Raw genomic sequence first — 23,388 nt, 5'->3', positions numbered from 1 at the left:
TCCAGGCTCTGAGCCATCAGCCCAGAGCCTGACGCGGGGCTCGAACTCACGCACCGCGAGATCGTGACCTGGCTGAAGTTGGACGCTCAACCGACTGCGCCACCCAGGCGCCCCGAATGTTGACTTTATACCTTCACCTAATCAATCAGCAGATCTGGTCCATTCTGTCTCCAAATTATGTGCCCATCTTCTATTGTTTACTATCACTGTGCCATAGCCTTCTAATTTGGCCTCCATTCCTGCCCCTCTCGGGCATTCTTCAATAAAAGGGAAGATCTTCAACCAGCTATCGCTTCCATTCAACAACTCACTGGCCAGAACTAGTTCCAGGGCCTATTTAATATCCAGGGAAAGGTAATCTCGCCCTGTGCCCAGACATTTTATGCACAACATGTAACTACCACAGAGTCTCTCTTCTATTTCTTCTCAATACTGGCCCCCATAGTTCCTCAGACTCCTCGACCTCATTTCAGCTGCCTGGAAATGTGGTCCTATTTTCTCATTACCTGCTAACTGCTACAACACAAAAGACCTCAAATTCTAGAATTCCCCTCTCTGACCACTACTTCCCATCACCTCCCAAGCCCTGAGCTGAGAATAGATATAAGAGCAAATAAAGCATATGACTTGACCTTGAAGAACTCACAGGACATTGGGAGAATCGGCGAATCAACCCTACTTCTTCAATGTGCTACATACAAAGAATGTGTTGGGGACACACACCAAGAGCTCTACACATCCTGGGAATAAAGGACAAGGGCGGCAAGTGAGGGCATCTTTCCTGAACAGTGTGGGGCTACACCAGAGTCTTCAAGCTAGAGTCAGAATTGGCCATTAAACAGTAGAAACTGCACGTGTGAATCCCAACCAGGCAACCATGAGGAGCTATACCATTAGGAGCATGCTGGTTGCGTAGAGATGAAGACAGAGTGATAGGTTGGTGGTAATTAATAAATGACTTTTTTTTTTATTTTCTTATTAACTATAATGTATTGTCAAATTGGTTTCCATGCAACACCCAGTGCTCATCCCAACAGGAGCCCTCTTCCAGTGCCCATCACCCACTTCCTCTCTCCCTCACCCCCCATCAGCCTGCAGTTCTCAGTATTTAAGAGTCTCTTATAGTTTGCCTCCCTCCCTCTCTGTAATTCTTTTTCCCCCTTCCTCTCCCCATGGTCTTCTGTTAAGTTTCCCAAGATCCACCTATGAGTGAAAACATATGGTATTTGTCTTTCTCTGCCTGACTTCTTTCACTTAGCATAATACCCACCAGTTCTATCCACGGTGCTGCAAACGACCAGATTTCATTCTTTCTCATTGCCAAGTAGTATTCCATTGTATATATAAACCACATCTTCTTTATCCATTCATCAGTTGATGGACATTTAGGCTCTTTCCATAATTTGGTTATTGTTGAAAGTGCTGCTGTAGACATTGGGGTACATGTGCCCGTATGCATCAGCACTCCCGTATCCCTTGGTATACAATGGTAAGGACTGTGGGTTTTTATCCTAATGGTAATAAATAGGGAAACTTTAAACAGAGTTGTATTTATACTTAACATTTATATTTTTAAATATAATATGTATCATTCAAGTTTGCTTATTGACCAATATTTCATACTCATTAGAAATACTCCCTTGATTTCTAAACTGACTTTAAAAACAACTCATTAACTTCTAAACTGAAATTACAATCTTTTTTGAAGTTTATTTATTTATTTTGAGAGAGAGAGAGAGATTATGAGTGGGGGAGGAGCACAGAGAGAGGGAAAGAAGGAATCCCAAGCAGACTCCTCACTGTCAGCGCAGAGCCAGTAAGGTAGGGCTTGATCCCATGAACCACATGAGATCATGACCTGAGCCGAAATCAAGAGTCAGACATTTAACCGACTGAGCCACCCAGGCACCCCTAAACTGAACTACAATCTTAAATTAGATGAACAACAGTAAAGCTCTACAAAAATAGAAGAGTAAAAAAAAAAAAAATGTTTGCTACTAATTCCATCAGTATAACACTCAGTGTTCTAATACAAATGTGTTGACCTTTTAAAATGTTTTCTTCTTGCATCTATTGTATTTATCAATGTGTTTTTATTTATTCACAAAGTTAAATCATATTTTTATGCCTGATAATTTTAGCATAGATGTATTTCAATACTGTAATTATTAAGACAAACATTAAACAGAAGCAATAAGCTACGGTCCCTATTAAACCTAAATCGTCATGGTTTAGTCAAAGGGCAACTTTCCCTAAAACCTGAAGATTTTTTTCCCTAAATCTATAAAAACAGAGAAATTAATTTATTTCCAATTATCTTACAATGAAGGTATAAGGTGTTCAAAATAAAAGGACCATTTATTTTGATGAAACTATAAATGAAAGTGGTCTGAGTTTAAAAATCTAAAGTTTAGAGGGGCGCCTGGGTGGTGCAGTTGGTTAAGCGTCTGACTTCAGCCAGGTCACTATCTCGCGGTCCGTGAGTTCAAGCCCCGCGTCAGGCTCTGGGCTGATGGCTCAGAGCCTGGAGCCTGTTTCCGATTCTGTGTCTCCCTCTCTCTCTGCCCCTCCCCCGTTCATGTTCTGTCTCTCTCTGTCCCAAAAATAAATAAACGTTGAAAAAAAAAATTAAAAAAAAAAATCTAAAGTTTAGAAAATTGGTGTCATTATGAATTCCCAATAGATCATTGTTAATATTAAAATTTTTTTACCACTTTCCATTCCTCTCTGGATATCTTTGGCAATCTAATGGCAATAAAATTTTCTCTAAAATCCATGCAATTTTTAAAAAATCTAGACGTCTTTCCCACAATTAGTCATTCTTTCCACTTGGCAGATTCAGACTGAGCTAATGGTTCTGTAAGTAGACATATTGATTAGCCAGAAGTCAATTTCCAAGCTACTCCAGCATTCTAGCTTTCTTAGACAATTTTGTGGGTTTTGTTTTGTTTTGTGTTTTCTTTGTTACCATTTTGTGGAAGACGTTCCTGTCTTCTTTCACACCTCAAATTGGGTAATCCTGCCCTTTCCATCCTTACACTTTTGAGAGTACATTTTTTTCTTGTCTTCTTTTGTTTATGTTGACTTGAAATAGTGTATGTGCAAGCACTTCTTCTGGGAGGGAGTGAAACAGAAGACAGCAGGGCCGCCTTACTTGGTTGCAAGTATGGCTGATTCCAAAATGTATTTCACAAGAGAGGTCTTCAAGAGTACTAGGGAGTAGGCAATATGTTACCGATTTGAACCCCGAGCTTGAGAGACAGCTGTAAACTAGAAAAGGAAAACACAATAGTAACCGAACTCCACCAACTAGAGCCAGTAGGCAGTAGGGAAATTATAGAAATGAAACAGGTACTCTCAGTATGGAACAAGTGGGGGTGGAGGAAGATACGTTCCTAGATCGAGCACCAGACCGATCTGATCACAAACTTACCACAAACACCGAATTCCAGCCCTGACATTTTCCTATTATTTTAGTGTTTGTGATTCCCAGAATTAAAGACTGGACTTGAGATAGCAAAACTAGGCTGGAAAATATCACAGGCACTTCAGAAAAATTATTGCTTTAACTACCAGTTTTATGAAATGCTGTGACCTCTTAAAATTGGCTTCATTATTACTGCTGCTCTTTTATTTCATTGGCCTATTTATACCAATATGTTATATATTCAAACAAGCCTTGATCTTTATAAATTTCAGTTTTAAGTCTCACTTGGAGCTAGGAGTCAAAACCAGACAGAATGTGGTTTTTGGGCTTTTCGTGAAAGCCAAAGCCCATAGCAGGCAAGTGGGGGTGGGGGGTGGAGATAAAGCCTTATTGAATGAATTCTTACCTCCATCAATAAAAAAGAGAAAGAAATTGTCACTTTGGTGCTTTCTTTGTTCTGAGATCCCGTACACTAGAACAAAAAGGCTTGGAGCTTTGGACAATTTCTGAGAGTATCTATCAGGGACTTTCCATCCACTTCTCACCTGCACCTTCCTCAGTCCGTTTCCCTCCTTCACATAAGACACTAAATGGGATATTGTGGTGCAAGACGTCCTCTGTAAGTTGCTCAGTATTTTTCTTTCTCCATTTTGTTATGTTGTTTGGGATTCTTATTTCCCTGCTCCCACAAAGACTCCTACTTCAGTATCAGTCCAAGGCCACTTACAAGGGCCAAAAATTCACGTTTGTGACGCTCAGCCTTAGACATCCTTCAAAGAACCTTGTCGCCTGGAATAAGATAATGACTTTATTTCACCTTTAATACTTTCTTAATGCTCACACCTTAGGGTGGCAGAGCACATAAGAGGGTGCAAAACACTTTCACACATCCTTCCATTTAATCTTCACCACCGCCTGGAAACTAAGCGAGGCAGGCTTCTCATTTTTCACATGAGAAATCGGGGGGATCAAGAGAGAATCTAGGCAACCCAAATCCAACCCTCCCGGCCCAAGGCCTGAATTTTGTATGTCATCCAGTTGCCTTTAGATTACTTCATGTCATTTTCTATTTTAAGTGGCGTGATCAGATTTGCATTTCAATGAGTTACATGGGAGATATATTTAAGAGAGGCAAGTTTGCAAGTACAGAGGTCAGGTAGCTAGAAGTTTAGGCAAAGCATGATGCAGATCGGAACTAGTTCAGTGGTGACAAGACGGAATGGGAAAATATTTAGGAGATAAACATGGCATGTAAATTGTTACCAGATTGTGAAGCCCCTTTAGCAAAACAAACATTAAGTAGGTTCGAGTTAACTCCGTTGCCAATTTAGTCGTTATCTGATGATTCAAAGGAAACTTTCAACATCACAAAATGCCTTTAAGTTCTCAACACCAAATGTCATGTACTAAATACATACAGAAGTGCAAGCTAATAAAGATATATCTTTATTCATCAGAGATTTGCTAATTAGGAGAATTAAGCACCAAGTTGGGAAGCAACAAATTAGTAGCAGAAAGACTTAGAAAGCCTTCTGTCTTCATTCACATTCACTCTCCTACAGTATTTCACCTCTTTTCCTTTCTTACCACGTCCTGCCAACCGATGGCCTTTCTCTTAAGTAGAGATACGATAGAGGTAATAAAGACACCCAGAGGAGACCTGTTTCATCTTTCCCTTTCCAGTGTCACTGCCTCCATACGTCTGCACCCGCATAATCTGCCATCCCTCCTGGAGTGGAAGACGTGTCCCTACCTCTGAGACCAACCACTACACCTGCGTCTAAACCCATCCCTTCTCAAGGACACTGCTTGCCTGATCATCCTCTTTCTCTCTGCATACACTTTTTCCTCTCCACTCCCTCTATACTTGTCAGAATACGGTGATGCCTCAACGCCATCCTTCCATAAAAACCCTTTTCCTGACTATACATCCTTATCCAACGAATGCCTCATTCCGTGTTGTCCTCATCAGCAACTCTGTACTCAGCTGTCCCTCACATTTACTGTTTCCACCTCCTAATCTTTTCTGTCTCCTCTCATGAGGATTTGGTATTCACCGTGCTCTACAGCAACTCATTTAACCCAAGCCAATGTTCAGAATTAACCAATAAAAAAATAAATGTCTCATCGTTCAGGCATTTAATAAGAAAAACATTTAAATTATTTATATGAATTTGTGTAAAATGATTCAAATTCATGATACTGAGGATAAGAAGAGTATTTTTGTTTGTAATTATCACATGATTGATATGATAGAGTTGCCTGAAGTCTGACATAGTAACTCGCTTTCATGAATTCTGGTATGCATGATGTCAAACAAAGTAAGCATTTTTCCTTTCTTATTTTATTTTTTCCATCCTTCCTTCCTTCTCTCATTTCTTCTTTCCTCATTTCATTTCTCTGTCGCTTCTTTTTTTTTTAATCGACTGAGTACCTTTGGTTCTAGCTCGATAGGACTGAATGAAATCAGTCAGACTTCAGTGATGGCAGTTGAATTGTGCATCAACATAGTAGCATCGTATTCATCTCTTAAATTATTTTTAGTTGTGCAGAAGATAAATTACGTGTGATTTCTAAAGGAACTTTGTCAAGCTCTAGCAAACTAGTTTAATTATGAAAAATTAAATTTTCTGTAATGATCTCTTCTTTTGAGTGTTTAATATAAAATTACATTTGCTCAGTCGTGAACTTAGGTCTTAGACTTTCAAGTGGTTTTTAGAATTTTAGATCATTATGCATAAGTGTAATTGTAGCCTTCCTCTAGTTTTTGGCACTTAAATCACTTAAAAATTAAAAATTGTCGGTGGAACTGTACCTCTTTTAATTAAACTAAAGCAAAGATAATGGATTTCCTCCCTAAAATCTGAAACATCTTATTGCCTGGTGGAGCCAATACATATACACAGTGAATCTGGGTTAGTTTTGTAAACAGCACGGCAAAATGCTACTTCTCTTGCTTCAAAATTTCAGTAATATGATGTAATGGTATAATTATTTTTCATATAACAAATATCCTTGCATTATAATATGAATAAAAGGAAAATATTTCTTATTCTTATTTTTCTTTAAAGTCATATTGGGGTTTCTAGGGAAATGTTGGGAAATGCAACAGAACATGACCAAGGCTTAGAATTATCTGAGCCTCTAAGAACTGTCAGCAGCTGCCATCATTTAAATTCCACTTACAGGGGAAAGGCATGTGAGAGGTAAAACTGGCATACAAAAGGCAAAATAGACAAGTCGTTCCAATTAAAGAAGAGTTCTGATTTAAAAACTTCCCATTGTCGGGGGGTGCCTGGGTGGCTCAGTCGGTTAAGTGTCTGACTTTGGCTCAGGTCATGATCTCACGGTCCGTGAGTTCGAGCCCCGCATCGGGCTCTGTGCTGACAGCTCAGAGCCTGGAGCCTGTTTCGGATTCTGTGTCTCCCTCTCTCTCTGACCCTCCCCCATTCATGCTCTGTCTCTCTCTGTATCAAAAATAAATAAACATTAAAAAAAAATTTTTTTAATAAAAAATAAAATAAAAACTTCCCATTGTTTAAGTGGAATTTTCCTTCATTGGAAGGTAAACTCAAAGTTCAACTTTTCAGTGATAATGAAATAATAACTTCTGGAAGTAATTCAGAATGAAACATTGCTGTTCATAATTTAGTAATCAAAATAATTTTAGTAACAACAGTTATATTGAATGTTATCGCTGATTTCAATCTTTTTTCTATGTAAACAAAGCGGAAAAAGTTAAGTCTTCCAAGAATTACTTTGTCAGTCGACCTACCTAGGAAAGACACAACAGCAGCAACATTGAATACCTGATTGATAGCAACCATAAAACGGGAAAAGAAGAAGGCATTCTAGATTTAGCAAACATTCAGATTAAGGCCTACCTAAAATGTATGGAATTTTTTTTCAACTATAGAGTAATGTAAACGAGTTTAGAACCAATACATGTGGGTCACGTTTAAGCTCAGAAGTCTCATTCTTTTTGTGGACACAGTGATGTGCTAGGGATTGCCTGTTTCATTTCAGGCTTGGCGCATGTGGAGGCTTCTATTCATACATGCTTGTACTACGTTTAACGTTTATGCTATGCTTGATTTAAATGGGACACCGTATATATGTCAAGGAGATCTACTAGTGAGCTACATGATGAAGGCGATGGGAACCATCCACAGACTGGGATAGGTTCTGCTATGCTGTGAAAAAATAAAACTGTTAAAAAGAAACACACCTTAACTACTGGAGAATATGTGTTGCTGTAGAAAATAGATAGCAAAAAGTTTGAAGGCAGAGTTGCAGAAAATTAAAAGTAGATCTAGGGTTGTGTGGGTAAGTAATGCAACCGAAATCTGAGGTGTGGAAAACAAGTGTGAAAATACATTTCCTTAGCATTAACTGGTAACATTCATTGATATCTTATTAGTCATCTGTCACTGGGTAAATGTCGAGTTGCAAATGACTTCAAAATCTCAGAGGCTTGGGGCACCTGGGCGGCTCAGTTGGTTAAGCGTCTGACTCTTGATTTCGGCTCAGGTCATGACATCGTGGTTTGTGAGTTTGGGCCCTGTGTGGGGCTCTGTGCTGACAGTGTGGAGCCTACTTGGGATTCTCTCTCTCTCTCTCTCTCTCTCTCTCTCTCTCTGTCCCTCTCCACTCACATGCATGTGCTCCCTCTCTCTTTCTCTCAAAGTAAATTAAAAAAAAAAATCTCACAGGCTTATAACATCAGTGGTATAATTCTTGCTCTCATGGCTGCAGCTAACTGTGGCTGTGCTCTGAATATCATCTCATTCTTGGATTGGTTAAAGGAACCACTCCTGGGCGCCTGGGTGGCTCAGTCGGTTGGGCATCCGACATCGGCTCAGGTCATGATCTCATGGTTCGTGAGTTCGAGCCCCGTGTTGGGATCTGTGCTGACAGCTCAGAGCCTAGAGCCTGCTTTGGATTCTGGGTCTCCCTCCCTCTCTGCTCCTCCTCTGCTCACACTCTGCGTCTCCCTCTGTCTCACAAAAATAAATAAACATTAAAAAAAATTTAAAAATAAAGTAACCACTCCTATTCTGGAATATTCCTTTTTTATGCAAAGGGAAAGAGCAGGAAAGTAGAAAGCCACATAATGGCTTTTATATAGCTTCTCATTTCCATCCACATTTCAGTGGCAAAAGCAAGTCACAAGACCAATAGTGGCACCATGGAACTCAACGGAAATATGGATGTGGAAAGGAATTATACAGTCCTTTTATTGGAAAGTGTAGAAACATAGTGGGAAAAATAAAACAATCTACTATAACTGTCATATGTCAATAATGTTTTTCATGGTGAATGTGAGACTATAGATAAGTTTGAAAAGTTAGAGCAAATGTGTCACAAGTCGGTCATTTAACAATGACAGGCGGGAGTCTTCGTTAGTACAGAAATCTCTGGCCTTTGCCTTTGAAATTAACAAAAACAAGTAGGGCAGCTGTGTAAAGTAAAACTAGTTTTAAAAAGGCAGAAGTGTGATACATGACAATAAATATGCAAAATGTAAACTACGGTAATTAAAAATATATTGTCATAAAGTTCTTAAATTGTTCGTGAAGTAATAAAGAGGCATATTGTAATTCTTTTGTTGTTTTTTGGGGGAAGGCAGATCCAATCTTATTAGAAATATACTATTCCTGTAGATCTTTAAGTACTCTTCCCAAATTCTAGTATACATGATGATACAGAAATCGAGTTTGCTTGTTTTTTTTTTTATTTAACGCACTTTATAATTCTTAAAGCAACCGCCAAAATAATAACATAAAAAGTATAACCAAAAAAATTAGAAGAGATAAGATAAAATGAACAAGATGGAATATTTGATTCACCTAAATGAAAGAAAACAATAAGATAGAAAAGACAACAGAGGAACCCAAAAAGATAGGCCAACTATGAATCAAGTACCAAGTTGATGGACTTAAAACCAAACATCTTGATTATTGCATTAAAGTAAATTCATGAAATGCCCTGATTAAATGCAGACATATTCGGCCTGGGTAAAAAAGAAAGATCCAACTGTATGTTGTTTTCAAGAAACACCCTTTAAACATGTAACAGACATGTTGGGTGTAAGTAAATAGAAACAGTAAGCAAACAAAAGCTGCTATGGCTATATACATTTCAGAACAAAGTTGATTTCAAGATGAATAGTGTTACCAGAGATTAAAAGGGGGTACTTCATAACAGTAGAAGGGTCACTTATTTAAAAAGACATAAGACTGTTAAATGCTTACACACCCAATATCAAAGCTTCCAAATACAGGACAAAAGAAAACAACACAGCAAAAGAGTGCTAAAAATAATTTTAAAATTTAAAATAAATTTAAAATTTAAAATTTAAAAATAAATAGAGATTTTAAATACCTTTCTCGGGAAAAGATAGAATTAAATAAAAGCTTAGTATAGTTATGGGTGCTTCGAATAATATGAACCATCAACTTAAGCTCATTAACATTTATAGAAAACTACTCCTCAAAAGAAGTTACACCTTCTAAGATGCATATGGAATATTCAAAAAGATAGATCATGTTCTGAGCCATAAAACAAGTTTCAGTAATTTCAAAGAATTTAAATTAAACAGAATATGTTCTTCATCCATGATAGAATTATTAAAGATGAATAAAAATAAGATAGCCTGGAAAAGCCTCAAATAGTTAGAGGTTAAAAACATACTTACTAAAATAATCCATGGACCAGAGGGGAAAAAACCCAAAGGATATTACAATATATATTTTGAACATAAATACATGAAAACACAATATATCCATATTCATGGGATGCAGCTAAACAGTCTTTAGAAGGAAATTTATAGATTGAAATGACTATCTTAGGAAATATGAAAGGTAGAAAATCAAGGTTCCATTTTGAGAAACTAGAAATACAATAGGGGTGTCTGAGTGGCTCAGTGGGTTGAATGTTTGGCTCTTGGTTTCTGCCCAGGTCATGATCTCAGGATTCATGGGATTGAGCCCTGCATTGGGCTCTGCACTGACAGTGTAGAGCTTGCTTGGGATTCTCTCTCTCTCTCTCTCTCTCTCTCTCTCTGTCTCTCAAAATAAATAAATATTTTAAAAAAGAAAAGAAAAATAATAAAGTAAACTCTGACTATATGGCAGAAAGGAAATAATAAGCATAAGGGCAGAAATCAATAAATAGAAAATGTAAATAGCCTTGTATACCGAAGTCAAATTATAGTATCGTCATACACAAACTTTCTTAAAATAGGGAAAGTAGGAACACTTTCAATTCATATCATGAGACAATTTTATTCCTGATACTAAGACCAAACAAGAACAATATAAGGGAAGAAAATCACTGCCAGTGTATCCTATGAACACAGATTTTTAAAAATTGAACAAAATATCGTTAAATGAAATCCAGCATTATATAAAAGGATTAAGCTGGATTTATCCCAACAATGGGAGGTTGGCTTAACATGAAGATCAATCAGCATATTTCACTACATCCACAGGTCAAGAGGAAAAAACCCTGTCCATAGGGGAAAAACAAAGAACCTCAGCCTCTACCTCACGACTTCTGACAGCGTTCATATCTGACAAAAATTGAAACCTAAATATATTCAAGATTCCTGCAACTTGAGAATAAAAAAGAGAAACAAGAATAATTTGTACTTGACACCCAGTTGTCCAAGAGATGTAAAAACTAACATGTGCAAAAAGTCTTTTACCAACTTGATTAATAAATACTCAGTTATTGTTTCCAGCTAGTGACTGAAAACAACCATGTTTTGCAACAAGAAAATGGTACATTTTGATATATTCATTTAACTGAGTACCAAGCAATAAAGAGAAATAAACTGCTGATACACATTGCTACCTGAATTAACCTCAAAAACTATGATGCTGAGTGACAAAGGTGAGCACAATAATTAAGTACTGTGTGATTCCCTTGATGTGATTTTCTAGAATAGTTAAAACAGATTTCTACGGTGACAGAAATAAGATCACTGATCTGCCTTATATAGAGACAGAGTGGAGGTAGGATGATGGCTGGGAAGGGGGCACAAAGGAACCTTCTGGAATGATAGAGTTGTTTCTTGTCTTGATGGGCATTCCCCAAAACTGATTGAAAGATACACTTAAGATCTTAGCATTTCAATGAATATAAATGTTAGTGCAATTTTTGACAAAATAAGTGACATTGAATAACTGTTTGAACATTATTATTTCGTGATGTTTTCAGACATGGCATAACACAGGTTAGGCTAGCAAGAGACCCAGGAGACACTACAGTGAATCAGGAAGAGAATATGGCCCAGCAGGCGCATCCAATGTGAAGACCTGTGTTGGGCCAGAACAAGGTGGTGATAAACGAACTTTGGTAACCTCCAGATGAAACCACCAGGGGCAAGGAGAATTGAGAGAGAAGTGATTTGATTATCTCTTATAATCCCCCAATTCAGAATCTCCAGGGATGAAAACAGGCCTAACTACAGGGCTCCACAGTTGATAAAATATGCTTGTAGGAGCACTGCCTCCTTCACCCCTCACATTTCCCTCAGTCAGTTGCTGAAATCTAAGTTTCTACAGAATACAGGGAAATAATGATTTTACCTCACAAAATAAAAGGATTAAAATGCAAATGCATAGTTGAACTAATACTTTAGAATAAATGACTTTTACTCCCATGTAATCAGTGGACGAATGCAAATGATGAAGCACTGACCCTTCTCATTTCTGACAACGTAGAAAGAACGGTAAGAAGAAATAGTCCAATTCGATACACATTTACTGAGCATCTACCGTGTGCTAAATCAGTGGTTTTCAGGCTTTTATGACTGTGACCTTTAGTAAGAAATGAAATTTATATTGCAGCTCTGTGTAGATGTACATACGGATAACTAAAACAGTGTTGTAAAATAAAACCTATACTTGCTAAATGAGATGCACTCAGTGTTTTCTATTCTGGTATATTCTCTCTCATGTTTACAAAAACTCTGGTAAGTGACCCACTACCTTTTCACTACCCGCTAATAAATTATGGATTGTGGGTTGAAAAACACAGTGCTATCCTTGCTACCCAGAATGTGGTCTGTGGACCCAGAGCATTGGCCTGTGGGGGCTTGTAAGAAAAGAATAACCTCGCACCTACTGAATCAGAACCTGCATTTTAATCAAACCTCCGGATGCTCCCTGTGGACTTCAATGCGTCACGAGTCCTGTGCTCAACAACGCAAGGAGACAATGCTCGGGACAGACAAAGTCTTCTTGCTTGGGGCAGAGATTCTTAGGCAGGGATGGTCTGTTTTTTAGAATACACGTATCCAGGCATCAAGGCTACAACTCCAGTGTCTACAAGGATATCCTCGGCAGTTATGCCAAAAACTAAAAATAAATGAACAAAATCTACCAGAGCTTCTGAGCCCCACCCTATTTAAGAACCACTGGTCTGCTTGCTTCAATGAAAACCACGTACCAATTTATTACAAAGGTTCAGGTAATATGGAGCGATGTTACTTTAGTTTTCATTGTGGATGACTTCAAATACAATCACTTTATTCCCCAAATATTTATTGATGGAGGCATTGCCACTGCTACTTCTGAATTGGCCGCTTCATCCGTGTGGGAGAATTTGCAGACATCTTCATTCTACCAATAACCGTCCATTTATAGAAATGAAACATGACTTCGAGTAGAAATATTAGTAGTGGTTCTGCTGAGTTAGCACAACTCATCCCCTAGATTACTTCCAGTAGATCCGTAACCTCGGATCTCTACTGCCAAAGAAAACGGAGCTGCCCCTAAGTGGCCGTAACTGCTCATTAAGGACCTTCCCGTTGCGTTCGTATGTTTCCTGAGCTTCCAGTCTGGAAGCTGCTAATCTTGCTAACACTAAAAGGCTCTCTCCCATTAGCAGCTTCTGTGTTGCATTAATAATAAGAAAGTAATAAAGAGGCCGCAGCTGTTCGTTCTCTCCTGAGGAGAGACCACAGCTTCCTTCTTATCCCCATGGTCCACTGTATTAAAGTAATAGAGTGGATAATAACTGCTGTCTATTCTATCAAAGTCTAAAATTCCTTCTTCTTTCTGGGGAGGAATACCTTTTCTCAAGTCTTCCAAATTTAAAACTATACCTCCATACTTTTGTAATTGAACTTGTCTCTTTAATTCATAATTCTTTTGAAATGTGAGTGCAAACCATCAAGAACAGAGGGGGAAGAAAAGTTGCTTTGGAAAAACTAAATATTTCTACCTTTCCTGAAAAAAACTATAAAACAGTGAACTCTTTCAGATATCTTCCTGTCTTTTTTTTTTTTTTTTTTGGTAAATCAAATCACTTACGTGCACAGCAGTACATTAAAGAAAAGCAAGGAATAAAGTCCTCTGCTTTTGTAAATGTTAAAAACTCTCTTGCTATTAGAGAATAAATGAGGAAAATATCATATTAAAACAAAATAAGTAGGATTGGATTTGTTAGTTTCCGTGTGCTTCTTAATACATTCTGTCTTTGTTAAAGACAATGTGATCTTATTAGGGTCCATAAAGATTGGAGAAATTTCCATACTTAATTGCTTAGTTTCTTTTTCTAGTGAAAATAGTTAACGTTTTGCAGAAGTGCACTTTTATTTATTTTTTTAATTTTTTTTAACCTTTATTTATTTTTGAGACAGAGAGAGACAGAGCATGAACGGGGGAGGGGCAGAGAGAGAGGGAGACACAGAATCGGAAGCAGGCTCCAGGCTCTGAGCCATCAGCCCAGAGCCTGAGGCGGGGCTCGAACTCAGGGACCGCGAGATCGTGACCTGAGCTGAAGTCAACTGCTTAACCGACTGAGCCACCCAGGCGCCCCAGAAGTGCACTTTTAAAGATCCTCTTGATTTATGGGGCGCCTGGGTGGTTCGGTCAGTAAAGCGCCCAACTCTTGGTTTCAGCTCAGGTCATGATCTCACACCTTCGTGGGTTGGAGTCCCTCGTCTGGCTCTGTGCTGCCAGTGCAGGGCCTGCTTGGGATTCTCTCTCTCCTCTCTCTGCCTCTGCTCAACTTGCATTGTCTCCATCTCTCTCAAAAATAAAATAAAAACAAAAATGTTTAAAACAGAAAGATCCTCTTGATTTACGTCTGTTTTTTTTTTAAGTATATGATCTGTCCACAGAATAAAATTATCTGTAGAGTAGTTAGGTTGTTGCAATTTGTCATCTATAACCAAAACTATTTTTACTTTTCAACTGTATATTTTTTAATTGGATAAATAGTAATCCATCATCTCAAATGTGTTGCTCAGATTTTCATTCCTTGGAGTCAAAATATTTGAGTCCAACTTACACGACTGTGTCCTGATTTTGAACAGTTAATTTTGTAATTAAGTTATATATTGCACATTTTATACGTGTAATTTATGGGAGAAAAAAAGACCAATATGAATAATTTTCATCAATGAGAATATGTATTTTTTTTTAATTTTTTTTTCAACGTTTATTTATTTTTGGGACAGAGAGAGACAGAGCATGAACGGGGGAGGGGCAGAGAGAGAGGGAGACACAGAATCGGAAACAGGCTCCAGGCTCTGAGCCATCAGCCCAGAGCCCGATGCGGGGCTCGAACTCACGGACCGCGAGATCGTGACCTGACTGAAGTCGGACGCCCAACCGACTGCGCCACCCAGGCGCCCCGAGAATATGTATTTTTTAAATGAAATATATGTTCATAATCCTCCTGGAGGAAATCACTGTGATGAGCTCTGTGCAATATATATATAATATTCAAGAAATTACTGTATAAACCAGCTCAAGGCTTTTTTCTACAAACTTATAATCAACATATTTTCCTTATAAGTACTAAACATTTTGCAAAAAAAAAAAAAAAAAGAGAGAGAAGACATATCTAATAAGTCAAGACTGCCCTTTTAAATGTTTTTAATTATGTATAAAAGTCTTTGAATGAAAAAGATTTATAATTTAGGAAAGAGAAAATGCAAAGTATTGTTTGTAAAGTAAACACGAGATATTTCCTCTAGGCAAGTAACAATCTAAATCCCTTTTAATTAATAACTCATATGGTCTACTTATTAACCAAGTCTTTTTGACAAATCCACTAAACCTCTTGTTTGTTGTTTCATTTTGTTTGTAAGAACCTCAAGTGTTTATTACATAGCAATGGCTGCATATTATTGCTAGAGTTTCCCCTAAATTTAGGGAAGAAAAGAGGTGAATAAGACATTCTTTGAAGGCCCAAAAAGCAAACTGGTCTTTTGGAAAAGTAGCCTTGATAAAATAGTCTTCGAGTGTGGGTAGTAAGCATACTTATCAGAATTCTTTTTGTTTCCTTTTTTCTGCTCTCCAGTTCATGAAGGCTCAGGAGAAACCAGTCAAAAGGAGACTTCCACCTGTGATATCTGCCAGTTTGGTGCAGAATGCGATGAAGACGCTGAGGATGTCTGGTAACCCGTTCTTTTTATTCTTTAAACAAATCATGACAATAATTTATTTTTATTCCCTCGACCATTTCCTAAAAGACATTTTCAGCACGTTTTCCAATCCAGTTCCTAAGGGGAAAATTAAGGGCTATAATAACAGCAAGGAATTTCTGAGGCTGAATTAAGAGCTGGACTAGCCAGGCAGCTGTTAAGAACATTCGTTACTTGATATGATACGCTAAGACACCTTTTAGACCCCCAGATACTGTCAATGTTAAAAGATGGATAGAAAAATCATACTTATCAGGACGTTTCTTAGGAACCATGGTCAATAAACAATGGATGGTTGCTAATCTGCTTTCTAAGCTGGTGGATCTGAGTAATTGCAGAGAATTGAAGGGTTCTGCATATGCGCACCCATAGCCAAATTAAGAAGGCAGTAAAGCAAAGAATGATTTCTGGGCTTCTCTCTAGGATCAACTTCTCCCTTCTTCCAAACAATACTTGACTCCTTCTGGAAACATGTTGAACAAATAATGAATAATATTCATTATTTTGAATGAGTCCCAAAATGTTAGTCCTCTGGGGCATCCACGTGTATGAGTCCTGCCTAAATCATCCCCAAAGGGAGCAACCCAAAGTTCAGCGTGAGGTCTTTGTGGTGTGATGGTGGAAAGAGGCAGGGTTCCCCCCTCACTTATACACATACCTTTCAGGAAAACAGCCAAGTGCCCTTTGTTGTCGTCATTGTGCAGACTGTGTTTGTCTAGAGGAGTTAACAATCATTTCGATCAAGGTGGCAAAGAGAGTAAATCTTAAATGTTCTTATCGCAAAAAAAAGAAATGGTGGTTGTGTCACGTGATGGAGGTGTTAGCTAACAGTATGGTGGTAATCATATTGCAATATATAAGCATACCAAACACGTGCGCATCTTAAATTTATACAATGTTATATGGCAATTATATCTCAGTAGAGCTGGAGGCAAACAACAATGATTTGGATCAAACTTTTGTGGGTGGAGGGAGCCACTCATCCAAAGAACAAGAAGAAAAAAACTGAAGGCAAGATAATTTTGGCAAGAGTGAAACAGCCTGCACTTAAAATATTTACAGTTTTTTTGAATGAGGATTAAGTGGTGGATTGCAACAGAGCAAACTGGAGTTCTTAGGGTAAACTAATCAGGTACTTACAGGTAGACACTGTAGCCAGGTGAATTAGCCACCCACTAATAAATGCAGACAGCAGTAGAGTTTTCCATACCTGCCAAACATTTCTCACCAATGGGCAGCTAGCAGCCAGGTGAGAGCTTATGTACTGGTTTGACCGCCTTGAGGGAAATAAATGTGTAATTTCTTAAGAGCATTTTGGGCATCTTAATGGCTAATGAATTTATCGTTCCCAAACCTGGCTGATCATCACAATTACTCTGGAAACTTTTTAGACACACTAATTCTTTTGTTCCACCCCAAAGCTAATAAATCAGAATTTCAGAGAAGTAGGGCTTCAATTTTTACTTATCTAAAACTTCCCCAAATGACTATGAAACACTGCTTTAAAATAAATGACTGACTCCAAGAATCATTTTGCTCTCTCAATGCTTTTGGACTCTATATAGTCATAGCCATTATATATATTAAGACACACTGATAGGAAAGACATCCTTTAAACATTACATTTTTAATGTTTCCTGGTGACTGCATCTGTAGTTCAACATCATTTTTAAAGCTGTTAATTATCTTGCTGTCAATTATTTTACTTAAAAAAAATTCACACGGGTTCCTAATTTTTTCTTAGACTTTCCATTCCCCTGGTTTCTCGTCTCTTCAGTGGTCATCTTTAGGTAACACAGTTTCCTTTGCAGATGCAAAGATTTAAGAAACGATATGAATAGCCGCTAAAAGCTCCTGGTTGCTCACTATGGGTTTGATCCACCTGTATACGTTTTCTTGTCGCTTATCTTTAACCCTAGGGGTAAATTCCACCATCCTTTCACTTTGCAAAGAGGAAACTGAGTTTTGAAGTGTTTAAGTGGCAGTCCACAATGAGGAGGTGAGGTGAAAGTAACTAGAGGGTGTTAGCCTAACAATTCAGCCAAAGATGCAATTAAAATAATATTTCTTTCCTGCCATGTCTGCAATAATAAAATAGCCAGATTGCAGGCAGCTTAGATGTAGTGACTCAAGACCTGCAGGATTCAAGCTGGTGACAAGGGAGATGCCTGCAGCAGGCAGTGGGAAAATGTCCAGGCAAGCAGTGTCACTCCTGGTATTCTAGCAAAAGTTCCAATCTATGGTATGAGGGCAGGTGGAATGAGCAGATACACACAGGGCTGGTGGCATCCGAAAAATTCAACAGGAGGTCATAGGTCCCAGCCATGCAACTGAAGCTAAGAAAAGGAAACCCAGTTATACAAAGGGAACAAGAAGGACAAAGCAGAACTTCAGTGATCAAGGAATTGGTTATCAATCAGGAAAAGAGAGACAGATCCGGGCAAGACTGGATAGATACCCACTTGCCGGAACTGGTGTAGAAAGCCAAGCCTTGGTTACAAGGGGCTGAGACGAGCGTCTAGATCTCAGAAATAAATTACAAGGTCAGAATGAAATCAGCAGCAAGGCTGACTGGATGCTGAATCAGTTAGCTTTTGGCTAGGACATCTTGTACGCCCCCAGCCTAGAGACAAGATTAGTTCCAAAATGCGGAATAAAGCTGAACCTCCAGATGGGGCTAAGTGGCTATAGCTGTGAAGATTAGAGGGATGCAGGGGGCAGGGAGCCAAGAAGATCATTATACTTCCCAGGCAAGAATGAAAAGTTGTTAGCATTTAAATAAAATGTACTTAAAATGTCCAATGTAAGCAAGAAGGAATGGTGCTGAAAGTGATAAGCGTATTGATTTTCATTTACATAAATACCTTTGTATGTTAACATTTTGTATTTAGTTATGACCATGAAGGGCAGATTGGGAACAGCTGAAGGACGCAAGAATAAAGCGATAAATGAAGTTAAATAGGCATGGAAGGAAAGAGGCTATAAAGTACAACAGAAGGCAGTTGGGGAGTGATCTGACTCTCGTACTGGTCAACTGAAGCAGGGGAGTTTTGATGTGCTGTTGATTTTAGATGAAACCACGGCCAGGTCCTCTCGCAAACATAATGTATTGCATATGCTGTGTGGCAACAAGGAGTACAACTCAGCGTTCAATTTTATTTTTGCCTTTGATACTAACTAAACCCACCGTTTTATACATGCAAATTTCCTCAATCCTGCGTTATGAAGTAATAACAAGATGTGAATAATTATTACTGTATTTGTGATATGGGAACAAAGATGAGAAATTAATTCCTGGTCTTTCTTTAACCCTGGCCTAAGAAATTAATATTTTATATTTCATCACAGAAACTAAGTCTAGTTATCCAAAAATGCTTAGGTACTTTCCAAATGAGGACATATCTTTGTTAGAATTAAAAAGCCGGTTGGACAGTTACAATCAATCACAATCACTTGATCTTTTCACAGATGAGTTTTGGAGTTAAACAAGTCACGCTGGGGGCGCCTGGGTGGCTCAGTCTGTTAAGTGTCCAAGTTCAACCCAGCTCATGATCCCCCACTTTGTGGGTTCAAGCCCCGCATCGGGCTCTGTGCTAACAGCTCAGAGCCTGGAGCCTGCTTCAGATTCTGTGTCTCTTTCTCTCTCTCTCTCTCTGCCCCTCCCCTGCTTACACTCTGTCTCTCTGTCTTCCAAAAATAAATAAACGTTGAAAAATTAAAAAAACAAAAACAAGTCACGCTGGACATGGAGAAGATAAATAAACAAACGAATGAATGAATGGTAGAGGGGTAAGGAAAATAGAGGAAGAGAACTAATAATAATTAGAGAATGGCACTGATAAACCATTAAATTTTAATGCCTTTGAGAAAACCGGATGGTTTATAAGCTCATATAAACCCCTCACGTACATTCTATGATTCCATTTCAAGGTTTTTCTCTTGCCTTTTCCTTCTTCTTATGGACAACATCAAGACTCTAGAAACCCGAAGATATTCTCAATAGCAGAGAACCACCATTGCTACAGAAGATTCTTCAGTTACAGTAATTTTCCTATAGTGTAGGAAACAATTAAGCTTCCAAAAGAGAGAATTAAAAGTCCACATGGGAAGTGGTCCACACCACAGATCTATCCACTCTCATATCGGGGCATCCCTTTATTTAGGATGGACTTCAAACAAATGGAACACCTGTGCAAAGGGATGTGTAAGTTTGCTTATAGGGAAGGGGTTAAGAGGGGAAGGAAAGAAGGGCTTAAAAGATTGTTTCTCTTAATATCCAGACTGAAAAAAGTCAAAACTAATATGTTTATACATCAAAGAGACTCTCAAATGCCTCCTGCCAAATATAATTTATAAAGAAAAAGAATAGCTTATAAATAAGTCAAACATAAGAAAATTGACTCATTGCAGAGTAATAAAGCCAATCTGATAGCACTGGGAATACCAACTTATAATTTCAACAAATACTTCTGATACTTGGTTCGTTTTAGAAACAGGTTTATATTCCCTTAATTATCTTACCTGATAAATTATTTCTGTAAGTCCAAAGTAGGTCAATGGTAACTCTCTTTGCACTGGGAACTATTCCTAAGAAGTAATTAGCCTAGAACTTTCTGTTGGTCCTGTCAGTCAGAAGTAGTTCAGAGCCCCGGGGTTGATACTTGATTTAATATAAGAAAAAAGCAAGTTGATAGCTGAGTCTGATCATAGGAATGACTGGGTAAGAAATTGGCTGCCTGCCTAACATTTTCAGGGTGTCAGCATAGATCAAGGAAGGGAGCACAGGTGTAAAAGCAGATGTGGCTCGTGACAAATGATATAAAGGGGCAACTTAAATTATGTGTATTTGCTTCGTGTGTATGCTTTCTAGCTCCTATTTCCATTTTAACTTCGCTTTTGTACCCCACTCTACATGCTACTCAGGCTCCACTGGCGAAATCTTATTGACTAAAATTCTATTAATTCCTCAGTAGTCATTCATTTTGTCTTTGAAAGCATTGATAATGTGTTCCAGTTTTACTGTATAACATCCTTGAGTTTGACTGCAATGGGAAGAAAGGGGAAAAGCAAAGTAGTTGCAGTAAAATGAGCTCAGAGAAACTGAATGAGCATCTCTGTTTTTCTTATGTCATTGGCGTTCCATAACTGAGACAGGGTGGGGGCTTTGACGTTGCTTTTGTGAGCGTCTCTCACAAAGACAGTTTAGTTTGAAGTCCTTAACATCTTGCTTCTTTGATCTGAGAAGGCTCCTTGTCACTAGGATGACTGTGTGTTGTTGGCATCATTCCCACCTTTAATGCATTTTGGACTGTGGAGAATCATGAATATTTGAAGCAGGACAATGGCCGTGGATGATCGTTGGCACTAGATTTCACCATACATAGTAGCAAATTAGGCATTAGGTCCTGCTGACTTTAGTGCTTTTGGATTACGAGTTTGAAACGGAAAATTAAGACACCTCTGAGGAGAATACAGAAAATGATTTCTTTTAAAACTACTACCGGTCAACAAATGAACAAAAAGATTGTGTTACATTTGGAAAGTTTCCAGTTGTTTTCTACGAAGTAAAAAGATCAGTTAGGATTGTATACAGGATATTTCAAGAAGAGGATGCTGATTAGTCACAAAATCTTAGTGATTCAGGAGTTCATTCAGGCTCCTCTCAGGGTGTTTCCCTTTTATTGATTTCCTTTGCTCTCTTGCCTCAGAACTGTAAATGTGCTTACCATAATTAGGACTGACTTCTAATGAATATACTCATGGAGAGAATAAAAACACACATAAAAAAAAATAAAAATAGGTCTGCTCTTGAAAAATCCAAGGTTTTTGTTGGATATAAATATGACTTTATGAGAAAACCTTTCCAATCTCAAGATTCGTGGACTTGGGATATTGCCTCCCTCAAATCGTCTCTTCTCCTCCACCATGAAGGCAGTGCGGTCACCTCTGAAAACTGCCATCGTATTTTCCGTTTGTGTAGATGGGTGGAGACTGAAGAGTAAAGACAAATCTCTTTCCTTCAATGCCTCCATTTGCCCAGAAAATTTTTCCAGAGACTGAAATATGCAGCTCTTGATTTGGGGTAACACACCTATTTCCATTCCCACAATTCCAAGGGGGAAATGCAGACATTTTTAGCAAATCCATAGACAAATGTAAAAGTTCGTTTGATTTTATTTCTTTCTTGTTATGCATTCCTCCAGTTATCTTAATCAAGAAAAACATAACTTGTGTTTTTTTAATTCCACACAAAGAAATAAAATTTAGAATGCAATTGGAGTTAAAAGGGACTAGTATTTGTTACATGGTCTATACAACGATCTGTGCCAACAAACACCTGATCTGTGACCCAAACTTCCTTCTGTAGTAGCTGCCAGTAATAAATCTGCAAACTGAATCTAACATTTTGTCACTTTGAGAGATAAATGAATAACAATGCCACTTCAAATGAACAACAGGCAATCTCAGAAAACAAACAACAAATGAACAACTAACCCACCCACCAAAAGTGGAACATTATACTTTGTGAAAAATGAAACTTAAAAAATAAAATTGAGGGGCGCCTGGGTGGCTCAGTCGGTTGGGCGTCTGACTTTGGCTCAGGTCATGATCTCGCGGTCGTGAGTTCGAGCCCCGTGTCGGGCTCTGTGCTGACAGCTCAGAGCCTGGAGCTTGTTTCAGATTCTGTGTCTCCCTCTCTGTCTGACCTTCCCCCAGTCATGCTCTGTCTCTCTCTGTCTCAAAAATGAATAAACGTTAAAAAAAAAATTAAAAAAAATAAATGAATAAAATTGAAATTTGCAAATAAGCCATGGTCTTTAAAACAATGGCTTACCTCAGGTCTTCTGTGATACTGGGCTCCTTCAAAAGGAATTAGATTTTCACCTAAGTTCTTTTGAAATTTTTCACCTAAGTTCTTTTGAATTTTTCTCAGTAACTATGCCACAACTATGCTATCACATAATGATTGATGAAACTTAATTATGGTGTAACAGGTACAAACATAAATCTGGTGTGGACTACCATGAAAAATAGGAATAAAGTATTCTAAACTTTCACATATGTTTTATATGCTTTTAATCATTTTTATTTAGCTTGTGCAATATAAATCATGTAACTTACGTGTTATATAAAAATAATGAAATACTTCACGAAAGCAGAAGAAAGGAACAAAATTCCTAAGTACGTGTATTTCTACCACTAATTTAACTGGTTTTGTTACTTGTGTCTCTTTTTACTTGCTGTTTGAATCTTGTTTTTGGACTCTACCCTGCTAATGGGGTTTGCCTTACTTTTGGTGTTCGTTCATCAAGCTCTCATTCTCAATTTCCTCTAGACTTGTCTGAGTCTCAGTTTCTAGTATACACTGAGTCAAAGATTGCTCCCCGCTAGACTTAGAGAACACCTATTCCATCTTCTCGCGTCCCACTGTAACGCCCCAGTCTCAGACATGAAAGTATGATTCACATAGTTATCAAAAAACTTCCAAAAGTTTGTTTCCCATATGGCAGCCGCC

The 23,388-nt window shown here is 38.2% G+C and overlaps 1 protein-coding gene across 2 annotated transcripts in view; it reads left to right on the top strand.

Annotated features, from left to right (window-relative positions):
- Window positions 1–23,388, top strand: part of TMEFF2 (transmembrane protein with EGF like and two follistatin like domains 2) — a 232,423-nt gene that overhangs the window by 117,102 nt on the left and 91,933 nt on the right. For both annotated transcript variants that reach the window (XM_045480570.1, XM_045480569.1), the window contains exon 5: window positions 15,749–15,845. In XM_045480570.1, coding sequence (XP_045336526.1) covers window positions 15,749–15,845 — 97 coding nt within the window. The remainder of the gene's footprint in view (window positions 1–15,748; window positions 15,846–23,388) is intronic.

Source organism: Leopardus geoffroyi, chromosome C1, assembly GCF_018350155.1.
Source record: "Leopardus geoffroyi isolate Oge1 chromosome C1, O.geoffroyi_Oge1_pat1.0, whole genome shotgun sequence".
NCBI classification, from domain to species: Eukaryota; Metazoa; Chordata; class Mammalia; order Carnivora; family Felidae; genus Leopardus; species Leopardus geoffroyi.
This window is presented reverse-complemented; position numbering and strand designations above follow the sequence as displayed.